The sequence below is a fragment of the Neolamprologus multifasciatus genome, chromosome 12 (genome assembly GCF_963576455.1).
Source record: "Neolamprologus multifasciatus chromosome 12, fNeoMul1.2, whole genome shotgun sequence".
Taxonomy (NCBI): domain Eukaryota; kingdom Metazoa; phylum Chordata; class Actinopteri; order Cichliformes; family Cichlidae; genus Neolamprologus; species Neolamprologus multifasciatus.
Window position 1 is genome coordinate 15,696,704 of NC_140450.1, and position 23,292 is coordinate 15,719,995.

Genomic DNA, 23,292 nt, shown 5'->3' on the forward strand with positions numbered 1-23,292 from the left:
AGCATGGGTGCATTGTGTTCTTGGCAACCTCTAAACTCTTTTGTCTCTTACAAGTTGGGCTGATATTCTGAGTTTCTTTTTGTTTTGACTGGTGGATAAAGTGTGATGGCCTGGAAAGTTGTTTTCGTGAGTCCTGATCAGCGACTCACAGGTTTGTGAAGTAGGAGGCAACAGTGAATAAAACTGCAGGATTAGTTTAGCCGCCTGTGCGTGTATCCTTGTTGCTTTTCCAATCATCTTCTTAACTGTTTGTTCAGTTCAGGATCATAAGGGGGGCTGGAGCCTGTCCCAGAGTTCAGGGGTACACCCTGGACAGATCAGCAATCTGTTGCAGGGCTAATACATAGAAAACCATTCACACTCACACCTAATACCAATTTAGAATCAAGATTAAGGTAATGTAAAGTCTTCGACATATGGGAGGAAGCAGAAGTATCACCCAGAATCTTCTTGGTGTGAGTGCTGGGCTGCCCAAGTTCCTTTTCACTTGCGTATCTGACTTGTGTGTGGGTATAATAACATATGCTGCTGGTCTGAAGTATGTCCACACCCTTCAGTGGTCATTACCTACAACAAGGTGTGAGGAATTTTGATCACATGGCTTTTGTGGATGTGTATTTGGTCTGTGGCGTCTTTCCAACAACTGAGACATTGACTGTACATCTGCACAGAAGTTTCAGTGCTAAAAGAAAAACTACTAAACATTACCAGAAGAACTGGTAAAGACAGTACAACGTGTGCACACACCGCACTTTAACTGTATTATAATTGCAATGAAAAAGGAGATTCGTGGTTACCTGCAGGCCAACAGTGCATGTAATGCAGGCCAGTCATTTATTTATTTATTTATTAGTTTCACCAGCTGCTGTGTGCTTTCGCACACATTATTATCCTGTATTTGATTTAATTCACAGTTTCCAGTGCATTTTAGACAGCTGGAACTAAAGATTATTGACTTACATTGAAACTGCTCAAATTCTAAACATCTTAACTCAAAATCTGCTTAATAGCATTTTCCCAAGCTTTTAACCTCATCTCACAGTTGTTTGCTCCAGTTAAACAGAGACATACACAAAACACAGAACAGATTAATACCTTAATTAATATGAACACTTAAATAAGTCTGTGTAAGACAGTGGTGTGGGTCCGTATTTAACTTTAAAAGGAAAAAAAAACAAACCGCTAGCTTCAAAACAACATAAGATCAGTATGGTAAGATCAGATAATTATTTATTGGTTGGTATTTAATGTGTCTCTTTGGATTGGTAAGTCTGTGCTTTGAAGCACGATTTTATATTATCGACGTAAGGTCAAGTTTAATCCTGGCTTTTCCGTATTGCAAAGTATAAACAGAGAACAAAAAAGTATAAACAGGCCATATGTTACATTTTAGATTAGCAATCAACAGGTAAAAATGACAGCCTACTCACCAATAAATTCTCCAGAAAATAGCGTCACCATTCCTAGAAGATTCCTCAGACCAGTGAAGATTATCTGATGTCACCTCATTGGTACACATATTTCACATTAGAAAAATCACACGGCACACCACCAAACAAAAATGTCACTAAAATCATATTGATCATTTTTCCCTGTGCACCAGGCAGAGCGGAATTGGCTGGATTTGTCCCCAATATGCATTTTTTGCTTTCCTCTGACTACTACTCATGATAGGGCTTTCATCTGGCTCCAAATTTTCTCCAGGTCAGACTGACTACTTACATAAAAATCTATTACTATTTCGTGCTGCGTTGTCTCACCCGCAGCAGGACAAGATAAATTCGTCTTCGTCTTCTTGTTTTACTGGCAGTTAGCAATACATTTAATTGGAGCAATAAGTTGTATCGCCCTCTAGTCGAAGAGAATGTAATTGTTCTGTCCGTTACTCATGACGGTCGCTGGGACGCTAAGCGCCTTCTTGCTCCAATTAAATTATTCACTTTGTTGCCAGTAGAGCTGTGATTGGTCAGAAGATACCGATGTGCAGAAGAAACCCGGGTTTACTTCATAACCATTTTTGTGATCGTCAGTTTTAGGGTAAGTGAATCCATATAATTGAATTATACCCTGGATATGTAGGGCTCAGATCTTACAGGTGACACTGTCCAAAACATCCCACATATACTTCAGGAGGAAGCTTTTTTGTAAAAGGGTCAGCAGTCTACACTGTAAAAAGAATAACCCTACTCAAATTAAAAAAAAATGATGTCCAATTGTCACATCCAAAATATTTAACTTCATAGAATCCAAATTGAGTCACTTGATATGACCTGATACTTTTATGTTGATATAAACAATATTACTAGACTTGACTGAAACTTTAAATTTTGCATTGATCCAAATTGATTTTTTTTTACATAGAACCATATTTTAATTATTGAACCAAGCTAATATATTGAAATTTAACCAAGCTAATGTATTCACATCGAACCAAATTAACATGAACTAATATGTTTGTGTTGAAGCCAGGTAATTGATTTACATATATTCATACTATATTTTTTACATTTCATTTTATTTCAGTTCAAAAATGCTCTGCATTTCCTATAAAAAACAAGACAGATGGCCAACCAATTATTTCAAAATTATTTATTGTTCCAAACCATTTTAACTATAATCAATAGAGAGGATTAGTAATATACAGATTTAGTGCTACGGCAGAAATGATTAGAGAAATGTTTGTTTTATAAAACCTGCAATCTTTTGAAAACCAGTATAAAACCTGCAACCTGTCTAAAACTGGCATAAAACCATTATAAAAACTCTTTTTAAACCAATTTGCAAGTACTCAAAAACGTTTATATGTGCACTGTGCCTGAACAATGTAAAAAAAATCTACACATGTATCAATGAAATCAACTTAAATCTCCCTTTCAAATGGGTGTTCTTATAATTTTTGAATGTAGAATACCACTGCAGGCCAACCAAGCAAAATAACCAAGCACACATGCACATGCATGTGCACATACACATGCACACATGCATGCAAACACACTACTGTGCAGTGTTAAGTTCACAATTAAGTTTGCGAATCTTAAAGCTAATTTCAGTTCAACTTCCTTTTCAAAATCTCTTGAGTCTGTGATGGTTGGCTCATCCAATTCAGAGTTCAACGAGTCTGTAGGATAGCAGCTGATAGATGATGTGACAAATATTCCACTTTTTAAGTCTTTAACAGTGCATGATTTCTCCATTTATGGGTCTTGAAACTGCCATATATATTGCTTTTGTATGAGCAACCATTAAACATACAAGAGACAAGTTCATTTTTTTTTAAATGTTGATTGATATGTTGAAAAAAATCATACTCTGTGGAAAGCTGATTGTGGTCACAAATGTAGCACTTGAATGACGAGGCTTTTTGTGTGGACTCCTGCTAGCTACTCCTACTCCAGCTAGATGTTTTTGTAGACCGTTCCATGTCCTGGATGAACAGGGGCAATTTTCATGGATGCATGGGTAAGGACGGTGCCTGCCATGAAACCGATGATCAAGTCAATAATGTTGTAGTAGCTCAGATTTTCCTGAAAATGACAGGCTGCAGTCCTTGCATTTCCACATCCGATAACTGAGGAAACAAAGGGAATATATTAAATTCCCAAACAGGTAATGTTTGTATTGGTTCGATATATAGAATTCCAAAAATGAATTTGTCCATCTGCTGCAATGACAATTTATTTGACCACCCCCTTCCATCAGTATGAGAATGAGAAAATAATGGAGGGACTTTTCCTTTTTGTGTTGAGAGTAATTCCCCCCCCAAGATTACATCCCTAGTCAAACTCTGTTTGAAGAAATGCCTCAGAAGGGGGGCGGTGCCTGATGGATCAGCATTCATGTGGGTGGCAGGCTGAGCTGTGATTGACACGTCGCACTACTTAAACAGCAATTCACCCTCAAAACAGCTTTTTACTGCTTATAAACTGTATTAGTGAGTCTTTACCTATGCAACCTTTCAGTTACTGGGCATTTCTTTTACAATTTCATGTAAACTTGTTAAATTCTACACTTTTTGGTCTAAAAATGTCTTAGTGCTGCCCTCTTAGGGTTGAAAGGTGGCTATTGCATTTGAATTTTGTGATTGGCTGAAAGCAGTTCATGCCTACGTCAGCGGTACATGCCAGTCACCAGCATCGTCTCTAAGACACATTTGCAACCTTGGGGTCCCAACCCCAATTGGGGTCGCGAGATAATTCTTGGGGTCGCCAAATCATTTTGGAAAAATATAAATGAATGTAGCTTCCGAATGAATGACAAGTGGTTGGTCTCAAACAGGTATTTTATTACTCAAAGCCAGTTACTGGCTTTGAGTAATAATAGTAAGGGGGGGGGGGGGGGGGTTAGCTCTGAATAAACAGATGAACAGAAGCGCTTTTGGACCGTTGTGGAGAAATATGCATCTGGTGTGAACAGCGGAGCAGCTGACAGTGTATGATTTTCCTAAGCGCACCACTTCGAAGTGTTCCTGTGACCAATGTAAACCATGTGTAAGAATTAGACCAAAAAGGGTAGAATTTAATAAGTTTACACAGAAATGTCAAAAACTGCCCAAACAGTCTACAGACCAGCCATTAGCGACTAAGTTTGGCATAGGGTCAATTTTTTGCTGTTAAAATTAAAATTTCTTCAGAAAATGCACATTTTTCCGAGCCGCGCCTGAAAGTCAATTGAAGGAATTAGTCTTATGTCATTGATCTTATATGCTGGCTTGTTATTTCTGTCTCTAAATCATGCACATTAATAATTATCTTTTGCGCTCGGTGTACACACACATAACACAGAGATATTTATATGAAGAGAGACAGAGACAAACGTGCGCGCACAAACACAAGCTTGTGTCTAGAAACCGCGAGCTCACCAGAAAAATTCAAACGAAGCGGAGCACGGAGTTATACTATGAATGTTATGAACTATGAACTTATGCTAGCTAGCTGTATCCACCACCGATGCATCGTGGTAACGCTAGCTAGTTAGTATACTGGTAAAAAACGGCTTTTTGCCTAACTTGCATTCCCGACTGTGATGGTCGGTTGCTGGTAACCAGTTCTAACGTCGCGCCGGATAGCTAGCTAGCTTGTAGCTAGCAGCTAGCAGCTACAATCATGCAAAAATTGGGTGTGGCTGTCGACCCAGCTTAAATGGGATTATTTTCTGCAATTTTGGCAATACAAATTATAAAAGCTTTTCTAACACACTTGACTTTACTTACGTTTATTTTCAGATGAAATTAATCAAAGATGTGACACGATGTTTCCAGCAGCCATGCAGAATAAAAATGGGTCCCGGTCTATTTCTGGTGGGCGTGTTCAAGTGCAAATCACTTTGACTCAAATTAAAGATATTATCTGTTCAACATGAAAAGAAATATATGTTTTGAGAGAAATCAAAAACTTTGCGTTGTGTCCTTTGTACAGATATTTAGTTTCATCCAAATCAAAAGTGGTATTTTAAAATGCAAAAAGAAAGGGTTTCACAATCAAATCAATGATTTTATTCTGTTTTGAATGGCACTTATTAGATTGAATGAATGACTGCATGTTAGACTTTTTTCAGTGTAGAGACTTTCATGTATGTGGAGTTGCGAAGATGGAGTGAGTGAATGAATAAACGAATTCATGAACAACCTTTGCCCTGTGATAGATTGGGATAGGCTCGAACCACCCTGTGACCCTGAACTGGATAAATAGAAGAAAATGGATGGATGGAATGGAAGTCATTTAAATGTTTTAAAAAGACACATTTATCAGAGGTTAAGGTTCAGTTACATTAGACTACTCTTTATAAGCCATCTATCATATTATACGTTTTTGTATAATGTTAATGTTTTTGTGCAAATACTGCAGAAAAATTCGAGCGAAGTCAACAAGAATGTCAGGAACCATAGTTTAACTTTTACATCTTATGTTAATCATGTTAATAAGTCTGATGCAACTATAATCCATATTTTCCTAATAGCTTAATCCAACTAGTGTTACGTCAGACAGTTTGCAGCCTGGACAGATCACCAGTCCATCAGAGAGCCAACACAGAGAGACAGACAGCCATTCATGCCCACATGCATACCTACAGCCCATTTCTGCACACAGAAATGCATACGTGGGAGGAAAGTGGAGTACCTAAAAGAAACCCACGCAGTCTAGGAGAGAAGTCCACACAGAAAGACTGCCCGCCAACAGGAATGAACATTCTTGCTGTCAGGAACACACACACACACACACACAAAGGATAATTGATCAGAATACAAGTGTCTTAGATTTGTGTGCTTTGGCACATGGCTAAGAAAACAAGCAAAACATATTTAAGGGGTTATCAGTTGTCAATATTAGCTGATGATTCATTTTCAGCTTTTTGGTAAGATCATTCATCTAAATTTTTTTGAACTGAATATCAAACACCAGAAAGGCTTATTGCACAGCCTCCGGAGGATTCAGCAGCAGCAGCAGCCGCACAGATACACATCCTGTCAATTATGTGAGCTCTTTGGACTTCAAAGCTCTGTTAATCAGTAGCCTGTTTACTGATGTGCTGACCTCCTGTCCTATCAATTACAGCAAGTTAGTATCAGAGCTGCTGTCTTATGTGTGTGTGTGTGTGTATGTATACTCCTCAACCAGTCATAACATTACCAACACTAATTGAGTGAGTCCAGAAATGAGGAGCGTGCACAGGTCCTCCCTAAGGGGTAAACAGTAAAAGCCTACCCCCCCCCCCCCCCCACACACACACACACACACACACATACACACACAAAAACTTGTGCTAATGTAATTGATTTTCTAAACACTTCCATACTTTACGGTCACTGTCAAATGAAAACTTACTCAGATAGGTTGGAGGCTGATGTCAAATGAGGTAGAATTACTTCAGTCTGCACCCACTGCCGTGCACAACTCTTTAAAAGTCCACTCAAATGTTGTTGCTGGGAAAGTTTTTCCTCAGTCAATCTTGGCGAGCGATGGCCCCTAAGATTCTTTATTCATTGCTTTGTTGTATGTTCTACTTTCAGTCTTTGATTTTATTCATTCTTTTCTTTAGAGATTTGTGCAGCACAGTCTACCCAGTCTGAGAGAGGGAACCTAGGTCCCTGAGATTTATTGCTTTATTGAGATGCACTTTTTAATGGAAGCAGAATCCATCACTCATTCTCACAGCTCAAGTGCATCCCAGCCTTTCTTCAGATACAACTGACTTTGCACCGCTGATAATAGAAAATGAAATGAAAACATAAAACAGTAACAGATTCCACCATTTTTCTTTACTCGGCAATTTTAATTATATTAAATATTAACAATAAGGACACAGTGGACAAAAAATAGTTCTCATGTGAAGAAAGAAATGTGAGGGTGGGGGGGAAGAAAAATACTTTGGGTAAACATATACAGCAAAGCATACCGACTGCCAGTTAGTCCTTTAAAAGAAGTCCTTGTCAGAGAGATAAAATTCCTAAACTTTAAAGAAGGATCAAGCAAACTCTGAAGAGTTTCTTTTTCTTCTTCCACATCCGTGTGGGTGGATTATTTTTAATAAATTGGTGGACTAACTGGTCAGGGGTTCACAGCACGTGTCTACCCGAGAGTTTTGTACACTTAAGACATACATGTGGACCTGAAGAGGAAAAAGCAGTTTTAACAGATTATCATCGTTCACGTTCTGGAGCAAAAGGCTGAAGCAGGGAGAGAGAAAGTAGAATGGCCTCCACACTTATTAAAACTGTCACATTTGCTTTCTGGCATGTAACCAATAGTAACCTCTAATTACCTCTCGTTAATGTAAAAACCAAAAAAACAAACAAAAAAACCCCAGTTTTTGTTGTATTTTAATCTTCTGTGTGACAGCAAACAACACATTTGACCCCTGTTATCAATAGTGATCATATGAGAACACAAACTGTTTGTGACAAATCACTAATTTATGTACAATGATTCATTCAAAAAGAAAAAAAACAAAACATGATTTAAATACAATAAGCACATTGAAGAGCTAGGACAGCATAAAAACTCTTTAATTCAATAAAATTCTAACAAGGACAGTTTTATTATTACTGTAATGTCCGTTGTGGTTATTATCTTCACTGATATCTTTATTTATTAGTGCCAAGACACTTCTTATTAAACTGCTCCTATGGTGATAAACAAATAAATAAGGCAAAAATACCCAAAACAAAACAATAAATTACTCATATGTCTGTAGTGTCTTAAATCCGCAACATGCAGCTAGGTGAAAGGAAAAAGATATTTAGAGGTACCACTTTTGCTGATTCTGGTTTCCTAACAGTTTATTCTTTTAATCTGAAAAGGAAAAATGTCTTCACATAAGACAGGCCCACGCCACATTTCAACTGCTGTCTTGTGTTTTCAGGCATTGACATATGACATTACACAGCAGCGTACCTCTGTGGCAAGTTTTAAATTCAAACACAGTGGAAATGAGCGCAGCTGTGTGTGGAAAAAAATAACACCTGAGTGGGCAGTGGAAACGGGGTTAAACACTCTCCTAAGACGTTTCACATGCCCTCAGCTAAATTATGATGCATGCATAGATGAGGGATGTAAATAGAATTTCTTAAGAGGTCAGCCAGCGACAAAACATTGTTCCCCTCCACCTGTAAACAAACCGAGCAGGGAATGTTTAGATCGCATTACACCTGCGGTTTTTCAGTCCCGAGTCCTCAGGACCCACATTACTGCCGCCTGTCTATCCTACCAGGTAGTTAATTGCATTTACCATGTGTAAAATTACTTCCCAACTAGAAAACTGGAATGAAAATCGGCAGCGCCGCGGGTCCCAAAGCTAAGGACTGAATGCCACTGCAACAGAGTCGGTAACAGACACGCTGTATGACAATACAAGCTGGGCTAGAGGAGCGAGCTAGAGTGGAGAGACCAGGGGTGCGACAGAGGGGCAAGGATGAAAGGAACAGAGAAATAAAAGCAGCTACAGATCACATGCTTCACGAGAGGGACAGAGGAGAATAAGCAGATTGCATACATGACAAAATAAGAAAATATGTAGAAGGTTGGGAAAAAAAGGAGAAGAAAAAAACAGACAGGAAGGAGAGTTGTAGCTTCCATAGCTGGAAGCACAGCTGCCATCCTTTAGGCTTTTCTTCACCTCTACCAGCCCCTTGACTCATGAGGTGTACATTACAACACACATATGATTTATACAGCTACCCTACAGCCTGGTGCTGGGACAGGAACAGACAAGGTCAAGAACTTCTCTGAAATCTGTAGGCGCTGGGAGCGGTGAACTACCCGTCTGCACTCGGCAGATGTGCAGGCTTCCACCGCCCGGCTAACATTAGAATATTTGTGTACTCCAAACCTGTCGGGAGTGGCAGGGCTGTTTGATAAGTCTTGCCGGCAGAGCAAATATATGCACCAGCGGCAGACGGAACAGGTCGTTATGCAGTGCAGTTGTAAAAAGTTTCATCACTTATTAAAAGTTAATGTCGTGTGCCCAAACTGTAAATAATGTATGACTCAGCAGGTCAAGGAGGTTTCAGTTAATATCAATTTCAAAACAAAATGTGTGTGTCGCATTGTTCACAACAGCTAAACTGCCGTTATACCAAAAATGCCATCTCATTAGGTCAGTTCTTTAAAGTGTAAGCAACAGAACTGAGATCAGGAAGATCTAACAAGGCTAACATATGAGGGCTGGGTATCAGAGGAAAAACCCGGTGCTCATGCTTCTGACAAATGGGAGAGTTTGTAAAACTGATTTTTGTTTCTTTCCTTTCATCACTTGATCAAGTATATACACTTCAACACCACATTTGTTTCATTATCTGCTTCTCTAAAAAATTCATCAGTGATGTAGTTTTTCTTCCTGAATCCCAAAAAACTGAGAAAGCACCAGTAAGTTTAATACCCAGCCCTAAAGAAGACTTGAAGGGTTTCATTCCAAAAACGGACACCTTTTTTCCCCCCTTATTATTTGAGGAAATGCATCAAACCGCTTGTGCCAAATTGAAAAACCGTGCTCTGCTCGAAGACCTCGCTGGGATTTTGCGAACTTTATATAGGTGTCATATTGTTCATGTCGCAGGCATCTCGTTTTTAAATGAAACCCTTCATTTCAGCTTTTGCACTCTACTAATCTAACATTGTAGGTACATGTTGATTCTTGTATATAATGCAAGTAATATTGCAGCATGGTATTTGCACAAAAACAACAGTGGTCCAGATTGAAGCACAGAGTAAATCTAATTATTTATGTGAGCAGAAGGAGGGACGTTTCTTTCTATACAAACGGGCTCTTATTGGTTATGATTCCCTTCTTTAAACACCGACATCAATCTCCACACCAAGAAATTGTTATGAAAAGACTTTAAAAAGTCGCCCCAATCCCGGTTTTGTTGCAGTACAAAATGCTCACCTGTATCGTTTCATAAATCTTAGAAAGCATGCAGTAAAAGGGTCGTATCTGTTCGTCTAAACATGTTCCTTAATCTGGACCTTAAGTGGACGTCACGCAATGAGGATTTGATCTGATGCAGGATTTGGCAATGTGAGAATATATATATATATATATATATATATATATATATACTTAGAAGCGCAATTCATGGCAAGTCCCATAGTTCCTTAAGCAGCAGATGGTTTTCACTATTTAAAAAAAAGGTTAGATAAATGGATAAAAAAATACAATCTCAACAATGCACACATCTCATTTCTGTTCGCGTTCACCACCCTGTTATGTGTGCAGATAGTGAAGCGGAGATATCACAGATGATGTCTCTGTGTGAGGAGTGTGTATTTTAATGTGTGCATGACAAGATTTGCGTATGTGTGCATGGATTTGAGGTTGTGAGTTTGTGTGCACTTTGTGTGTCTGTGGGCGTAAGCACATCTAAACTGTCAGCATGACACAACGTGGGAGGTCTGACAGACGGGTGAGTGCCTTTTTCATACTCAGAGCTAGATGTGTGCGTGTATGTGTGTGTGTGTGTGTGTGTGTGCGTGTGTGTGTGCACTTGTAGCTAAGTGTTTGTTTATCAGAGCAAATTTATGAACAAAATGTCAGCAAAGGGCTCGTCTGGATTGCAAAGAGAGACAAATGTGATTGTAAGCGCGCACGGTTCGTGATTCAGGGCGATACTGAGGCAGTGAAACATGGACAACTCGTACTGAAGGAGCAGCAGTTTTGCTTTTAAGTCACTATGTTGTCACTTAGGTTGATGATATGGCTGCTTATAGGTGGAATAGTGTGACTGTGTGCTCTCAACTGTCTCTCTGTGTCAGAGCTTGCAGTTCGGCAGTATGTAGGGAATGTTGGAGGAAGACATTTTTGCGACTGTAGCTATGCAGAGACAGCGGGCCTCGAGGTGGTTGTCCCAAACGGCCGGTAAACGTGGAGGATGAGGAGGAAGAAGAGGAGGTGGAGGAAGGAGTAGGAGGCGGAGGGGAGACTTGCTCAGATGAAGAGATGCTAGCAGAGGGGCTCCCTCTGCTCACAAGACTGTGGAGACTTGAAGAAGCACTGGCCCCGACTGCACGAGGGATCTGGCTGGGGGGATGGTGATCTCCTCCTCCTCCTGCTCCTCGCCTCCCTCCACCTGGCAGACTTGCTCCTCCTCCTCCTCCTGGAGTTAAGGACTCTGAAGAAGAAGAGGATACCCCCTCCAGTAGCTTGGAGGACAGTGATGTAACTGGAGAATGAGTACCGGCCACCGAATTGGACACTGGGCATTGATTCTGACTGAGGCCCAGGTGTGAAACTTGGAGCTGGGCCGGTGTGGTAGACGAGCTTTGGGCCGACGCTGCAGAAGTGGCAGAGGACAGGTTAGAGGAGCCTGGAGCCAGGTTTAGAACAGGGTTACGGGCCACCGACTGTACCAAGACCCCCTGGTGATGGCGCTCCTCCCTGGCAGTGTGCCGCTCAGAAGCAGAAGGCCGGCTATGCAGAGGTGGATAGTGTTGTGGGAAGTGCTGGTTAGAGAGGTCCCCTACGAGTGCACCCCGCACCACCCTTCGGTCCCTTGGGGCCAGACTGGTGCTGTTGCTGTTGCCGAGTCCTGACCACCGGCCTGGATGATTGATCTGAGAGAGAAGCAGAAAAAAAAGGGAAAGCGCAGAAGTTAAACAGACTTTATAATTTACTCTGTCAGGGAACGTGTGATGTGAATCTGCCATTTTCCAAAAATTATTTACTGAGCATGTCTCGAGTGCAAAGGAGAAGCAGCGAGTAAAAACACAGACAGACAGAGACAAATAGTGAGTCAGGGAACACGAGACAAGGAGAGTGCTGCTGTGTGCTCAGTATAGATTGTTAATTGGGTGACATTTGGCGAATGATGTCTTTGGGTTCCTGCAGCTTCATCTAATTGTTTCTAAACGAACCGGAACCCTGCTCACTAAAAAAAGTGAAGAACAGACTCACAAATACCACTGAGAGACACGCACACATTAGCACACAAACAGGACGCGGTAACGTGTGGACGCATGGAGATATCCACTCGAGGTATGTGCACATCCCCACTCACGAAGCAATGTGGTGCCATTGTCTTTCTATCACACGTACACACACGTACACACACACACACACACACACACACACACACACACACACACACACACAAGCTCAATGGGGAAGATGGCACATAAAGTTAGATGGCAGAAACAGAAGCCACCTGTTTTCTTTCACACTCCACTGCAGCCCCTTATGCAACATATCTCATCACTGCCCCCTTCTTTCTCTCTCAAACTCTCTCTCTCACACACACATTACTAAAATAACACTGATACTAAGTGCGCAATGTTCACTATAGAAACGCAATCTCATCCGACACTGAACCTCAGGGGAAAGTAAGCCGAGTTGACATTTGCCAACACGATGGTTGTGTGTGGTGTGTGTGTTTTTTTCCTGTGTATGGCATGTATATGCATGAGCGTGTGTACGTGCGCACGTATGCCTGCGCAACATGACGTGCACGTGCTTTCCTCATATTTCCACGCAACCATACACGCAAATTAACACTAAAAGAAATGTAATTACTGCGCCGAGGTTGTCGACAGGAATTTGGGGTGAAAGGTAGAAATGCAATTAGCCAGAACATAGCTAACCGAATAAATGCGGTATAACAATGGGAACGCTAATTCAATGAAACAGTTTTTATTCATGAGCTAATACGGCCTGAAATGAAATTTTAAAAAATTAGGGGGAAAGAAAGTGGAGTAATTTCTAAGAAAGTGAGAAGATGGAGGTCCGTGTTACAAATTGTGCCTATTAGGCCGCTGTTGGTTATTAAGTATAGAACGAAAGAATGAGTAAAAACTGTGAAATGAGGAGTCTGTGTAGGTTTATAGCTGTGTCTTAGCAAACTCCAGCCACATTAAAATGTAAATCCTTAATCATATTTAAGAGATGATCGTAATCTAAATGTACTATTATGATTCTTACACACGCTGGGGCAAAAGGTAACACATGCCAAAGGCCACTCACCAGCAGTGTCAACACAAAGCCTTTCAGGTCAGTCCCACTGTCCTATTTTCCAGCACTGACATGCATCGATGATCCAGCAGAGCAGCAATTTTAATCAAATTTACTCCCTACACATTTGATCACTGTGTGTTCACAGTGTGCCATTGGTGTCAATTTACATCCAATAAAGCAAAAGTGTGTGATTTTCACTAAAATAACATATTATTGTAGTGCTGTCAACTCAAATACAAATTAAGGCACTGGCTTTACTAAAAGCGCATGTTGGGTCATTAGTTTAAAAAATCCAAACCTTTTAGCACATGGTACATACATTTAATAATTAATGAAGTAGCCCTTTTATAACAGCAAAAAATAAATAAATAGCCCTGATTACAATATGTTGCTGGAAATTTCAGCTGGTGAAATGGCATGTGAAAGCCTCCAGCTACTGAACATCACCAGATTTTTAATATCTTACTTACTAAGGTGCTATATCTAGCTTCTTTAGTATTCTATCAGGATTTAGTTGTGACTGTGCTTGGCACTAATTTAGTCTGAGAGGGTGTAGAGTATGATGTGGGTTAAATATGATAAGAAAACAAATTCCTGAGGGGGGAAAACTGAACAAAACTGAAGTCGACCTCTCTTTGAACGTTTTTGTTCTTGCTACTGATTTTCAACACTGGAACTTGAAGATAATGTAAAGTGATTTTTTTTCCTTTTGGTTTTAATAATGCCCATTTTTTTTACTGGCATATACATAACAAATGTGACACAGCCACTGCTTTCAGAATAGATGGGATGCTTGAAAACAAACAGCATGTAAAAATGTGAAAATCCTTAAATCACACATTTCAATCACAGTTTGTTTTTCGTACTGACTACTCTCCTGAGCTTGGTTCTGCTGGAGGTTTCTTCCTCTTAAAAGGGAGTTTTACCTTCCCACTGTTGCCAAATGATTGCTTATAGTGGGTCCTTGGGGTTTTGTCTCAATTATCTTACGGCACTTTACCTTAGAATACAAAGCATCTTGAGGCAAGTGTTGTGAGTTGGGGCTATATAAATCAAACTGAATTGAATTAAATCACTATATTAAATGAAAGCAGTACAAACCAATAACAAACAATAGATTTTGTCAGTTTCAGTTGATTTTTTTTTTTTTAACAACTTTCAATTAAATTCTGGGGAAAGAGTCACAGCTTAAGCAAAAATGTTGACTACAAAAAGACTGTTACACTCTTAATCTGTCCAGGCGGCCTGTCTCTAATGCTTGTAATGCTCCACCTACGGTATACAGAAACATAAAAGCAGTAGCTGACAGACTCACTGGGTTCAGAAATCAAAAATTGGAACTGAAGCCAAGCAATCTCCATTTTAACGGTTCCGTCTATATGCTTTCATGTCCAATGGTGAAAAAAAACCAACAACAACGCTCAGCCAAAATGTCAGACGCTGTCATTGTCTATGCAACTTACTTAAAGAGCTTTGGGAGTGGATCGCAGCTTTCTAATGGGCTTGAATGGGTGGATAAATAGTACAAGACTCCTTGTGAATTCCTTGATCTAATTAAGAGTGAGAATTTTCATTCCAGCCAAATTTTCTACACGGGGCGCTGTGAAAAACATGAGGGAATTGCAACAGCGTTGAATCTCTACTGTGGTGTTGCAGGTTTATGTGGGACGACTTAATTAGGGCTAAATCGCCAATCTTATAAAAAAAAAATCTGTAGTGTTATTCCACCCTCAGTCATTTGAGAAAACAACAGAAGGTAAAGCGAGAACAGTAAGATACAAATTGGCAGGCAACTTTAAAGGAAATAATTACCAGGCACAGTATAAGAGTTAGTTGTAGAGACATATGCTCTCTATCAAAGAGACTTTTCTTATCCAAATTAGAAGGACAGACACTTTAGAGATAATCAATGACAATGACTCAAATAAAAGCAAACTGGTAAAGGTTGGGTGTATGTGAGTGTACAGGAGGGACATGCATGGGGGGGGGAAAGGTCAAGCAAAAAAGTAAACAAAAGGAAGGAGAGGGAAGAAATGAGAAGGTGATTGAAAACAGAGATAAAGAAAAATGAGACCAAAAGTAGAGCGGACAGGAAAGTGCACAGAGAAAGTGAACAGGAGAGATTTACAAACTCAGGTGTCCTTTCTCAAGTACACGCTCTGCGGCAAGCAGGCTGCCTCTTTGCCACTGACAGAACAGCCTGTGTGCGCGCAAACACTCTGGAGAGTCTCTCTTTCACACACTGTCCTAAAAATACACATACATACACCCACACGTACACGTACACTAGTCATTGGTAAATCAGAGTGATTTAAAGGGGGCCCTCTCCTGCGGGCTCGGTTTTTATTGGGCAGTGAAGAATGGAGCAATGTTGTAAGGGCCAAGTTTGCATAAAAGACTTCCTTAAAACCCTAAAACAACCCTATACAATGTTTGCTATCTCCTGTCTTGGTAATTTTTATATTGGGAGAAGAGCCAGCGCGGGAGATTTATTTTATGACTTTTGCTTGCCTTGCAGTGCAGCAACGTAAAAGCTAAATTCAGGTGTAACACAGGCCCAATGTGAGGAAAATACTCCCATGTAATTGCCATCAATCACGCACCACGGCCCAGTATCCCGACACCCACACGTCTAACTCTAATGAAGGTCCAGGGGGATGAAGTGCATTGGACCCCAAAACTTTGCAGCTTGAGATAAGAGATAAGAGAGGCAAAACTTTGTCACTGTGATTTCTGTACATTCTGTGACACCCACATACTTTGAACAAAGTAATCCTGTGGTTCTTTGGATGTGTGAAACGCTGGGGTGTTTGATACAGATACAATAACAGTGCAGTACACCCACATAGATGGTACTCTAAATCCTATTTAGACTATAACCAAATACATTCTCCAATTGTGATGCAGTAGCCGAAACCATCCAACCTTTCCTGTGCTGCATGCTAGACATTCTCATATATATTTGCTTGAATATTTATGTCCAGCGTGATGGAAAAGTAGAGTTGGAAACATGCATAAAACAGTAAAATGGATCCTTATTATGGGATTTAAAAAAGCAAAATAAAGTGCACCGAGGCTTACAACAAACCAGTCCTCATGCACTAACAGTACTACCCACAGGTTTACAACCATGTTTGAAAGTGGAGTAGTAATAGAAGCAGGTCAGACAAGCTGAGAAACATGATGTCAGCACTCGTGAAATCCCACAAAGCTCTAACTAGCATTTCCTATGCCCTGATAGAAATATTGAATATTCACAGACAAGGTGTGTGCAAGAAGAATCTCCGTGGGCACTTTGCTAGATAAATAATCAACAATCAAACGAGGGGTGAAACTAAGCCTGGGCTGGTGTCTCAAGGCCATAACCTACCTTTACTTTGAAGATGCTGGTTTTCATCAATACACACCCCCTAAGGAAGCGAATCTCTTGCACAGCTTGTAGCGGCAAGCCTTGCTTTCCCTCACTCAGATTAGTCTTCTTTCTTTGTCTCCCCTCTGATCCTCGTCTCTCCGCACCATTTCTCTATACAACTTTCCCAATTTCGAACTGCTCTCTCGCTCTGCAGCTCACCTCTCTTGAACTTTTATTCAAAAGATGGGCAGTAAATCCACATAATCATAGCAGTAAGAACAGCAGTGGACATGGCAAAACGAGTAAATAAGATTTTATAGGTATATCGCTTTCGTTGAAATTAGTTCAGACGAATTATAAAACAGGAATGGAATTTTTCTGTTGTTGGAGTCTTTTAATTAAGCTATACGTTTTAACAGTTGAACATTTAATAGGTTTACCCAGCATTTGACTCTTTGCCAGTGCCTGCTCAGTCCCACGTTTCACTTTAATTTCTCATTCAGTGAATGCTAATGCTTTCAACTGTGCGATTATTTGCATTTTGGAGGTTACCTCTCTGACAGCTTGCTCTGGACTGCTGGCAAAATACACTGAGTTTGTGGACCATCCCACGATGCATGATAATAGCCGCCAAATATGCTCTCTTTCCACAAATTGTTATTCTTTACTTGTCGCTTACCTTTTGTCCCCCCTCTTAACCTCCCTTCTTCTCTTATTTCTCACCTTATTATCCCCTCTGTCCTTTCTTTTGTCCCTTCTTTTCTCTCTTTCTTTTGTTATGTAACTTGCTGGTTAAGAGTGCCAGTGGCAGCCAGGCTGAATAGGACCTGACAGCCGGAGGACTGATGGTTTGCTACAGCAGTCTGGAGACCACAGCGACAGAGAGAGATTGGAGGTAGGAAAAGTTTTCTCCCCCTTCTAGGTGGTGACAGTTGGGGTGGGTATGGGGCTGAGATGATGAAGAAAGATGGAGAATAAGAGGGGACTAAAGTTGAGCTGTCACTCCAACCCACACTGCAGCACACTGCCAACCAGTTGGCTGAATGTCACATCCTGGACCTTCCCAACAGAGGCGCATACTGAGAGGCAGACCACTAATGTGATGCACTGCACAGCTAATCGGCTCACAGTGCCACCAATCTTCAATGCCGTCACAGTGCTTTTGTAAAATTATCGACTTTAGGCTGATGTTATATTGAGTAACAGCATCCCGACACACTGCAGCCCATATCAAAGAGGGTTGTCTGTCGGTAACTTGATAAATATTTAGATTTACAATATCTTAGGCAGGGCAGCTTCACTGCATATCAGTGTGGCTGAAGGCCTGAATATATTACAGTGTCTAAAGCTTAGTCATCAGTTGCCTATTTGCAAATTTGGGAAAGAAAACAAACTTGGCTTCAGGGAAAAGTTGCAACTTGTAACCATATCTGAATGCCCCATAAACCATTACAAGTACACAACTACTAGCTTGATGCCTCTGTAATAGTCAAGATTGTCTATCCACTGGCTTGCTTGTCATTATTATAGTGTTAATGCACACAAAGAAAGTTTGCTTATCTGATCTAAAAAATTAATGTTAATCAGCTGGAGAGAGCAGGACAATTGCAGCAAACTCTGTGCAATCATAATGCAAATTAGTTTACAGTGTTCTCTGATGTCTTTTGGAGTAGCCGTAAACCGTTTAAAGCAACTAGAAACATTGATAGAAATGCTACAGAGAGAGAAACTTTTCATGAATGAACCAATTGGATGGATTTTTAGATTTGTTTGTTTATGGTGTTGTTAGGAAATGCCGCTGCTTGTAATAGTTGACTGACTGACATTATGTGTTGTGGTAAATCTTTGTTCTGTCTTCACTGAGATATTTGAATGCTAATCAATAAAACATATCACTCATATCACTCACTCACATGTGTTGCCTGGCAACAGTAAGGCTCGTCTCACTGATTAAGTGATCGGGATCACTGCAGGGAATGGGACCATCAACATTCACATCAGTTTAAAGACCTCCGATGTGATCACGGTCAAATACTGGAGTTGCTGAACAAGCATCTGATCAGTGATTCTATGTCACTACTTATGATTGTGGGTGTTGAAAAGTGCATAGCGCTAGGTCTTCAAATTCCTCCCAGGGCAAAAAAAGAAAAAAGAAGCGGGTTGGCGAGTACCGAAGCCAGTACCATGCTGCGGACAGGAGGCCTAATGAGGTTTCTTGAGCAGCTCTGATAGGCACGGATGCTGAGAGTCTGGCATTGCTCATCAACCACCATCTCCAACAGGTCTGTGCGTGCAGGCACATAGGCATGTGTCTTGCGTGTGTGTGTGTAATCATGGCAAAACCCATCGACCGCCAGCATGTGCCAATATGCTTGGTGAACACTGCCCAGAACCACAAGTAAGAGGAGTGGGATGTAAAAGCAAAGGGAGTGAACAAGTAAAGATGAGGGGAGGAAACAAGTGAGGGAGAAAAGTGGGGGTGAAGAAATGAAAATGAAACAGTGAAGTGGACTGAAAGGGTAGAGTGGAGGAGGAGATGTAGAGGGAAAAAGGAGATGTAGAGGCACAAAAATGTGCGAGGAAAAGGTAAAAGACAAAGATAGAATAAGGAGCTAAAATAGGGAGAAAAGATGGGTCATAGAAAAAAGGGGATGACACAGTGCTAAAACAGGTGGTGAAACAACAAAGGAACAGAGAAGAGGCCAAAGTGTAGATGGGTCAGATGGATGAGAGGTACTCTAGGGGACAAAGTGAGAATAAAAGGTGCCAGCACTGACCCAAAGTTACAGAAGACAATAGAGATAATTAGGAAATGCAGAGACAATGTTAGAACAGTGGCATCGATATGAGGCAAGAAAGCAACGTGGTGGAGCAGAACATTCACTCCTCGAAAGGAATTATGTGTGAATGCCAATTTCTAGTTCCCATTGGTATCCACACAAATAAAAGGCTTTATTTCCCAATGAAATGCTTCAGTAAAAGTTATAAAGGCTAGCTTGTGTACACCAACACCTCAACATATATCATGTGGTGGGAAGTAGTGGTTTTAGTCTAAACAAGAGCACAATTATATTTGAAATAATTGCTGGGGAATGCATGCTCGTCATGTGCTGCTGCTATTAATTGTGGCTCAGGGAGGATTATTTTGTTACCTTTTTGGTTGCAAGCAAAAAAATAAAATAAAAAATAATCCGCAACCGACTGATTTTTAGTTTCTCTCCTGTATATGAAAGTATCTCTCCTTATGCTCTCCAGTTGGATTGATTGCTGCACTTGGCTGCCCCCTCCGGGTGTCAACATGGTCCCTACTGATGCTGTCTAATTATTGCAGAGACTGTGATCTATGCACCATTACTCTGTGCCTAATACGTTCCTGTAAGCTGTCACTACTGCTCACTCTGTAAGTGCACAATACTTACTGACTGTGTACTTCGCTGTCAGTGCTAACCCACTATTCCCAAACTGCATTTCACTGAACTTCTATCCGGTTGTCAAACTAAGTTGACAGCATTGCATTACCAGGGGCTTTCCTCAAAATGAGGATTCCTGGCCATACCTAAAGCTGGACTCTTGGCAGTGTCCCTTCTGTTGGCCTGACATCCTTTTTTCCCCTCGCTGAGACCTGGCAGAAGACCTGGGATTATTCCACCTTAATCAGGCTAGCACTGTAGGCTTATCATTCTTCTATCAGTCTCACCCTCGAGGCTGCGGGGGTGTGAAAGCTGTACTGTCTTCCTATATGCCCAAGGCTTGTACTGTAACCCTTAAAGAGCCTGCGTGCATGGCGATTAATCACTACACATTTTATTGCACTGCTCAGTAAGCTCTGTAAACGTTTAAACTTGGCTATTTCACACCCCTTCATCCGCACAAGAAGCATCTTCAGGACGGCAGATTTAAATTCTCAAATTTTAATGTCATCAGGCTAGAATATTTTCTCCTCCGGCCAAATCACACAGACATAAACACCTATCTGCCTAAATGCTCACTTATATGTCATGTCCTGCAGCATGTACAGAGCATCCATCCTCTCCCAGTTTCACTCAACAGTCACTGGATCAAAAGAGCGTTAGTGCTGCTTCAATTACATATACTATCAACCTATTTGGCAACGCTGGCAATGCTTCGATTTAGCATAAAAGCAAAGCGCCTCTCTTCTTTTACTCCAATAATGTAATTTATGCATGGGGGACCTGGCAAAGTGGTTGGTTTTAATTTTTCCAGGAGTCATTTATCAATGACTCATTGTGCATGTGATGAATGTAGACAAACAAAAATATGAGTTCTAAAGTCTGCAATAAAGAATGGTGGCTTGACAGCTTAGCAGAATAGATCAAAGAGTGACAGTAAGGAAAATAATGAAGACTGTAATAATGACAGTGTGCTGAGGACTGTCAGAGCGATACATCATGTGGGAGAACTTAGCGGTGGTGCTGAAAGTGTGTGAGTCTGGACATCTTTACAGAGATGTGCACCTTTATAAATATTGTGTGAGGCCGCAGAGTGGCCTGCAACACAATTGTGGGCAGTAATGGAGTATGAAGATGATGGCAGAGGTGTGCACCAAGCCACACTCACACAAACACACACACACACACCCTCCCACCCTTCTGTCAGTTGCTGCTGCTGCTGAGTTCCTTTCCCAGTTTCTCATCTTGCTCTGTGTGACAACCCAGGTGGGCTGAAAGAATACAGGAAATCGGAAAGGTGAAGGTGAGGGGGAAAAATGATGGATGAAGAGAATTCCAAAGAGGAAGAAGAAACAGGTAGATTTTCCATTAAATGTCTGGGAGGCCTGATGATAACATTGCATCTGCCACCTGTGTCATCACGTTGAAAATAACTGACTGCCTTGTTGCTCCCACACTCCACTCGATGAGAGAGAAGAAAAAAGGAGGGCGATCGAGCGTTCTGCCATCACATATTTGCAAAGGTTACTTAGCTACTCATCACATTTGCCAAAAAATGCAGAATAAGGAGGCAGATTATTAGCACGCGGAGCTTCAAAGGATAATAAAAGCTTTATAATTGTGCAGTTAACACCCGTGCTTTTTTGGATTGTTAAGGACAGATGCCACAGACTGGCGTACTGTGCCTGACGAGCTAGAGCAGCCACACGCTGGCAGAGAACCAAATATTGTTTCACTGGCAGATGTGGGAATGTGGCCACACCGACAGGAAAGTAAATAATTAATGCTACCGATTTTTGAGGAGAGATTTGTGGTAGAAATTTGCGTCTGCAAAGAAACTCTTAGCAGGATAAGCGGAGCAGAATTGCAATTCCAGAGCTCCTGGAAAGAATCCAGAAAGACATAATTTTTCCAAATGAGACACATTTTCCAAATGAGGTTGGGCACAGAAAATGAGTTTGCAAAAGTTATTTTGTTCTAATTATGTTTTAATGAACTATTTTTGTTCTGAATAATTGAATCTTTTCTCCTATAAAAGCCACAGAGATCATTAGCCTACATTCTACATTGGTGTTGTCATTGTTTCTGCACCGTGTCCCATTTTTAGCCTTGTTATCAGCAGATACATTAAAAGGCACTATTTAAATCACTACCCATTCCATAGCAGTTAGACCAACCAGCCTCACTGGGAAGATTATCTACAGGGAGCCACAGTACACCAACTCTATATTTGAGGAAAACAAGAGCTGAATTTGAAGTATTCAGAAAACACAAAATGCACTCTATTTATACAAATGTAAAAAGACCGAGCACAAAAAATAAATAAATACATTTTAAAAATTGCACCGTTTATTTGCTGCCTCAAAAAATGACATTTGGCTCAGAAATAACCTTATTTGTAAAGAAAATGGAAACAGAGCTGTATTTTAGAAATATGTGCAAAACTGAAGGAAGCTGACAGCTGGATGGTTAATCAATTTATTATCGCATATCAAATATCTCAGTGGATACAAAGAAAAAGTGAGGGGAGACGACTGAGAGAAGAAAAACACATGTGGCCTTCAGTGACTCCTGGTGTTCATGTATTAATCGTGAAAGTTCTGCATTAGATTTGTGCAATCGTGAGTCTGCGCTGTGGAGGCTAAGTATGTTTGCCGGTTCGTGGATCAGAAAAGGGTCTTGTCATATCTCTCTGAGTACCTGAGGGCCTCAAATCCAACACTGTACGTCTCTCCTTACTTATTAAACATAAGGAAAAAGAGCAGCAAAGAGAACACAGAATGAGGAAAGAGGCAGAGGGACGGCACAAGCAGAGGACAATAGAGGACTTGAAAGGGAATGGCTGTGCGTGAATACAACATTACTGGTGTAAGAAAAAGAACAAAGGAATGAAAGGACAGAGATTCATTCTGTGATTAATTATCCTCATTGTATTCTCAAAAAGCGCTGAGGAAAGAGAACCGGAGGCATGCACAGAGACACCGACTGACATACACAAACACACAATCGAGCAAGTTTGAACAACAGTATTTCTGAAAGGTCGTTAGATTCCCCTGAAGTTATGAGGACAGGGCTAAAATTACATTTTAACTG

General features: G+C 40.7%; 1 protein-coding gene across 4 annotated transcripts in view; it reads right to left on the minus strand.

The window, feature by feature from the left end:
- Positions 1-7,248: 7,248 nt before the first annotated feature.
- The window catches only part of ccser1 (coiled-coil serine-rich protein 1), a 126,947-nt gene continuing 110,903 nt past the window's right edge, over positions 7,249-23,292 (minus strand). For all 4 annotated transcript variants that reach the window (XM_085181251.1, XM_085181249.1, XM_085181252.1 and 1 more), the window contains exon 11: positions 7,249-12,044. In XM_085181251.1, coding sequence (XP_085037377.1) covers positions 11,226-12,044 — 819 coding nt within the window. In that variant the 3' untranslated portion in view covers positions 7,249-11,225. The remainder of the gene's footprint in view (positions 12,045-23,292) is intronic.